We start from the raw sequence: 6,000 nt of genomic DNA on the forward strand, positions 1-6,000 counted from the left end.
CCTGAGCTCTGTGCCTCCCTTTCTGACAGCATCTGGCCGCTGTGCAGCCCTGGAAACCAAGACTAAGCTTTCTCCACCCTGGGGCCCAGCGTCATTGCTGACAGTGGTCCCTTCTCCTTGTATAGTTTTTCTTCTGGGGAAAAATAAAAAGACCAGAAGAACACAATTTTACTAAGGTTTACTGAAACCTGCTCCTCTGGCCTTCTCTACCCCCTCACCCCTCACCAGGAAGCTCCGTTGGCACAGCTTCCAGAACTCCCACCGGCCCAGCCTCAACTCAGAGTCGCTGGAGATCAACCGGCAGTTTGCCAGCCAGATCCACCTCTTGCACAAGGGCTCACTGCTGCGGCTCACCGCCTTCATGGAGAAGTACACTGTCCCCCACAAACAGGGCTGGGTCTGGTGAGTCCTGGGCCATGGTGGGCACCAAGCTGCTCATCCAAGTCCTGGATCCCTCTCTGCCCCCACTCCAGGGCCCTGGGAGGGTCACCCTCAGAAGGTGGGTGCAGGCAGGTGGAGCCCCTAGGCCAATGGAGTGGTGGGATGCGCCAGGAGGCTGGAGAGGTCAGTGTGGCTCTGGGTGGCAAATGTATGTCTGTGGGGGATGCACATGGGATTCACATGAGTGTGTGCCATGAATGAGGAGGGCTGGGGTGGGGGTTGGAATCCCAGGCCCCCCAGCTATACCTCCTCCATCCCAATTTCCATGCTGCCACCGGGGAGATTGTCCTAATATGCATCTTTGGTGGTCACTCTCCTGACAGATACCCTCCTGTGGCTCCCCATTGCCAAAGAATACGGTCCAGTTTCCTTCCCATCATGATCCTTTCACGTTCCAACCCCGCCTCATCTGTCAGGCTCTTTAGTCCGCCATACCCAAGCAACACCACCATACAGGCCAGCAGACTAGTCACCCTTATCTGAATGCACCATGCTCTTGTTCCTGCCTCTTTGCCTTTGCCCATGCTGTTCTCTCTGCCTGGAATGTCTTTTTCCCATTTATCCTCTGGGACAAGGCCTACCCATCCCTTAAGAGCCAGCTGAATTTCCACCTTCTCTCTGAAGCCTTCCCTGACCCCCTAGGTACATACAATTCCCCTCCCTCGTGGGTCTTCCCCTAAGTTCTTGGCATACTCCTGGCCACATGTATCGTCACTGCCTGTCAGTGCGGTCATCTCCTTGACCAGACTCAGAGCTCCCTGTGTTCCTCTGGGACTCCCTAGGACTGGGCCTAGAGCAGGTGCTCAATGAATGTTGCCTCTGGGGAGATGGCATGTTTCTTACCCTGCTCACCCACACCTGAGTCCCCCAAGACTGCAGACAGAGTCTCCAAGCTGTATCTGGGCCTACCCCATCCTTGTTCCTGATCTTTTGTCCCTCCCCCAAACAGGTCAGTGCCCAAGTTCATGAAGAGGAACAAGACACCGGACTACCGGGGTCAGCATGTGTTTGGGGTGCCGCCCCTCATCCATGTGCAGCGCACGGGCCAGCCACTACCCCAGAGCATTCAGCAAGCCATGCGCTACCTGCGTAGCCAGTGCCTGGACCAGGTGAGGCCTTCTGGGGAGCACGAAGAGAGGTGGTGATGGGAAGGAAGTCCAAGGCTGAGGGATTAGGGAGAGGAGCTGCTCTGGCCTTCCCCCTGGGTTGGGCTGGCCCACCAGAAGCTTTTCCTACCCTCAGGAAGGCCCAACAAGGATGGACCCAAAGCTCCCTTCTGCCCGGCTCTGTGCCAACTTTTTTCTGGCCCAGGCACATTAGCCCCCACCTTCCAGGAGCCCGCCTTAGCCTAGGTCCTCGTTTTCCTACTCATCTCCACTAAAGCCATCTTTCTCCTTGGCCCCAAGGCTATAAAAACCCTTCTCTTCGGTTTTGCCATTTCTCTCCTACCCTGCCCAGCAGGAAGCTTGCCAGACTTGGATGTCTCTGGGGTGGCCTACACTCCTAACACACACGGTCTAGGGCTGGCCTCACAGTCTCCCTCCCACCCCTGCATGTCTCCCTCTCTCCCTCCCCTGCATGGGCCAGGTGGGCATCTTCCGCAAATCCGGGGTGAAGTCCAGGATCCAGAACCTGCGTCAAATGAATGAGACCTCCCCCGACAACGTCTGCTACGAGGGCCAGTCTGCCTATGATGTGGCTGACCTGCTGAAGCAGTATTTCCGGGACCTGCCCGAGCCAATCTTCACCAGCAAGCTCACTACCACTTTCCTACAGATCTACCAGCGTGAGTCGCCTGCACCTATCCTCAGTAACCTGCCAGGTTCTCGGCCTCCCTGAATCCTAGGGCTTGTGGAGGATAAACCTTGTGCAGGCAAGTGTAGCTGCGCCAATGAGCTCAGTGGAAGATTTACTATGCCGAGTTGGAAAGGTCCTTAGAGACCACATTCTATTCCCCAAACCCATTATATGGACTGAGGCCCTGAGGAATGGCAGGGACTTCCCCAAGCTCATGCTTCGCATTACAGCCGGGCTTGATCTAGCACCCAGAGACCTCCCAGAGTCCACCTTCCCCCTCACCAACTTCCCCTTGGGACCACTGTGCCTTCTGCATTCCTGGAAGCAGGAAGCTTGCTGCCAGAGGCTCTTGGGGAATAAGGAAGCCCTTCTGTCTGCCTTCCTCACAGTCCTCCCCAAGGATCAATGGTTGGCAGCCGCGCAAGCCGCCACCTTGCTGCTCCCCGATGAGAACCGAGAGGTGCTACAGACCCTGCTCTATTTCCTGAGCGACATTGCCTCTGCTGAGGAAAACCAGATGACAGCTGGTAACCTGGCTGTGTGCCTGGCACCTTCCATCTTCCACCTCAACGTCTCCAAGAAGGATAACCCCTCCCCCAGGTGAGACAGGGCAAGGCATGGCAGGGCCAAGCAGGAAGGGTTTGGGCCCCATTGGCTTTTTGGCCCTGGATGCTTGGCACTGCAGTTCCCAGGCATCACCACAAGGGGCCAGCCTGACTCCTCAGGGGCCCTGGGCTGGTTGGATGGTGTGAAGCAGGGTCTTCAAAAGGGCAGCAGGTTGTTTTGTGTTCAGGACTGGCAAACAGGCTTCTGGGGAGCTTGGCTTGTGCCCTCGTGCCATCCTCTCTTCCTGGCCCTTCCCTCCAGGATCAAGAGCAAACGTAGCCTGGTTGGCCGGCCAGGCCCTAAGGACTTGAGTGAGAACATGGCTGCCACCCAGGGCCTATCACACATGATCAGTGACTGCAAGAAACTTTTCCAGGTGAGTCACTCTAGGCCATGGTGCCTACTTCTCAGACCCGGCAGAACCAACATGCCTGACCTTTGCACCCTAAGTCAGGGATAGGGCGCATCTTGACACATAATGCTTCAATGTCCTACTTTCAGCTCTTCCCCTACAAAGTTTTTCATCTACCACACCGCAGTAGCCAGGTCTCTCCGCTCCCTTAAAATGAACCTGGCAGACCCCGTGGGCTCTGAGACTGGGCGTCCCTGACTCTGCTGCTTCCCATGGCCCCCAGCCTGGTGTGTGTGTGCCCTCCCAGGTGCCCCAGGACATGGTGCTACAACTGTGTGGCTCCTACAGTGCAGCTGAGCTCAGCCCTCCGGGCCCAGCCCTGGCTGAGCTGCGGCAGGCCCGAGCTTCTGGCATGAGCCTGTGCCTCTACATGGAAGAGAGCATCCAGGAGCTGCTGCGCGATGCTGCTGAGCGCTTCAAGGGCTGGATGAGTGTGCCAGGGCCCCAGAACACGGAGCTGGCTTGCAAGAAGGTGAGGACCACACTGCCCAGGGTGACCATGGGGCCGGGAGAGGGCAGAGTGCAGGCTGTGTGCAGGGATCCTCAGGGAAGGAGCTGCCCCCGCCTGTCTCGCTGTGCTTCCGCCTGCCACTTGGAGAATGTCAGCCAGCAGAGCGAGGACCTTAAGGAAGTGAGAAGCAAATGAGACCAGGGCTCGCTCTCTCAGGGAGCACCTGCCGGAATTATCTTCCCCAAAGCCCACTCCAGACATGTCACTACTTTTAGAGTCTCACCTGCCATCCCTACCTGCACTGCAGTCACGCTGAGCTCCTCATGTTTCCACCTTTGTGCTTCCGCCCCTGCTGTCCTCCTGCCTGGACCTGCCCCAAGCATTATATTTCCGCAGCCATTTTCAGCCCCAGCTTGATACGCCCCTGCTCCATTCAGAGCCTCCAGTCATACCCCAGGCTGGAGGTGACTTCTCTCTGTCCTTCTCTTGGCACTAGCCATGTTCTTTCTCGGATTCTGATTATAAGTAACACTGCAAGCCCAAGGTTTGCCATGGATAAACCGGTCATAGGAAAAGCTTCTTTACAGGGTCAGGGTGAGAAGCTTGCACAGGGCCTGGCACATGCAAAAGGCTCAGGAAGTGGCGGCTTTTGTTGCCATGCACGTGTTCCGCTTCCCACACTAGACGGGGAGTTCCTTGAGGATGACCACCATATTCAGTTCCAGAAATTCCAAGCACTGTGCCCATTGCTTGGTAGAGCCTAGTAGGCCTCAGAGAATGTGTGTCCTGTCATCTCTTTGTGCCCTTGAGCAGGCGGAGGAGCAGAAATTTGGAAAGGAGAAAGAGGACAGGGAGCGCAGGGCTGGCCTGTCTGGATCTGGCTGGGGTTAGCGGAGTAGTCCTGCCGCCTTCCCTTGTTGGGGGCTGGAGTGAGGGCAGGCCGGGGCCCAGGGGTGGATTGGGAGTTCTCCAGCCCTGACAGCTTCCCCCGTCCCCACTCCTGTGGCTCGCAGGCACCAGACGGGCACCCGCTGTGTGTGTGGAAGGCATCCACAGAAGTAGCTGCCCCTCCGGCCGTGGTGCTGCACCGTGTCCTGCGGGAGAGGGCCCTCTGGGATGAGGACCTTCTGCGGGCCCAGGTGTTGGAAGCCCTGATGCCGGGTGTGGAGCTGTACCACTACGTCACTGACAGCATGGCGCCCCATCCCTGCCGCGACTTTGTGGTGCTCCGGTGAGGGGCTTGAGCTGTCACCCTGCTGTACTTGGGGGGCTGAGGAGGTGGGGTGGGAACCGGCGCCGGGAAGCTGAATGTGTGTGTCCCTTCCCCACAGGATGTGGCGCTCTGACCTGCCCCGTGGGGGTTGCCTCCTCGTCTCTCAGTCCCTGGATCCTGAGCAACCCGTGCCGGAGTCGGGGGTGCGGGCCCTGATGCTCACTTCCCAGTACCTCATGGAACCTTGCGGCCTGGGCCGCTCCCGGCTCACTCACATCTGCTGCGCTGACCTCAGGTACCAGGCCACCTCAGCCCCGCGCCCCCCCCACCTCTACCCCATGCCCCTGATCCTGGGGAGCAAGTCCTGTCTTCCTTGTCCCTGGCAAGGGCTCCAGGGAAGTACCCACGGCTCATGGCTTCCTGCTTCTACTTCCCCAGGGGCCGTTCTCCTGACTGGTACAACAAAGTCTTCGGGCACCTGTGTGCCATGGAGGTGGCAAAGATCCGGGATTCCTTCCCGACCCTGCAGGCAGCTGGCCCTGAGACAAAGTTGTGAGCCTTGGCCTGGTCCCAGATTGGCACCACTCAGGCCCCCTGGCACCACCTCAGTGAGGGGGAATGAGAGCAGAGCCGCCCCCGGATGGATGCTGCTTCCAAGGGTAGAGGCAAGGCCATGCGGTTGCCCTTACTTCCTGAAGCTCCTCCATATGTACAGGGAAGGAAAAGAGAATTTCAGTGTCCTGTCTCCACTCCACCTCCACCCCCAAACCTGTGTTCTGCCCTCCCGAGAGAGAGGAGTCATTCTTGGAGCAGGAAGACGGCTACTGCCCTTCAAGTCCAAGGAGCCACCGGTCAGTCTGAAGCCTTCCCAGCTCCTCCGCCTGCGGGGTGAGGAGGCAGAGAGTAGTGTGTGCTCCTAGCACTCTGCCATTCTGAGAGGCCAAGCCATCCTGTTTGGTGCTAGGGTCCCTTTGAGTTTGGACAGGAGGTTCTGGTAGTGCCTTGGGGCCCAACATTGGTCCTAAACTGGTTTTTGCAGAGAATTTGGACCAGAGTGGATGGGCACAGGGGCAGAGCACA

The 6,000-nt window shown here is 58.1% G+C and overlaps 1 protein-coding gene across 1 annotated transcript in view; it reads left to right on the forward strand.

Moving 5' to 3' along the window:
- The window catches only part of STARD8 (StAR related lipid transfer domain containing 8), a gene marked incomplete at both ends in the record, with an annotated part of 69,596 nt that extends 64,120 nt beyond the window's left edge, over nt 1-5,476 (forward strand). The window contains 9 exons of the mRNA XM_082865463.1: nt 229-402; nt 1,391-1,550; nt 2,029-2,227; nt 2,628-2,838; nt 3,106-3,220; nt 3,504-3,728; nt 4,721-4,938; nt 5,039-5,215; nt 5,359-5,476. Of these exons, the coding sequence (XP_082721589.1) occupies nt 229-402; nt 1,391-1,550; nt 2,029-2,227; nt 2,628-2,838; nt 3,106-3,220; nt 3,504-3,728; nt 4,721-4,938; nt 5,039-5,215; nt 5,359-5,476 (1,597 nt within the window). The remainder of the gene's footprint in view (nt 1-228; nt 403-1,390; nt 1,551-2,028; nt 2,228-2,627; nt 2,839-3,105; nt 3,221-3,503; nt 3,729-4,720; nt 4,939-5,038; nt 5,216-5,358) is intronic.
- Between the last annotated feature and the right edge of the window lie 524 nt (nt 5,477-6,000).

Source organism: Leucopleurus acutus (assembly GCF_964270905.1).
Source record: "Leucopleurus acutus genome assembly, chromosome: X".
NCBI lineage: Eukaryota > Metazoa > Chordata > Mammalia > Artiodactyla > Delphinidae > Leucopleurus > Leucopleurus acutus.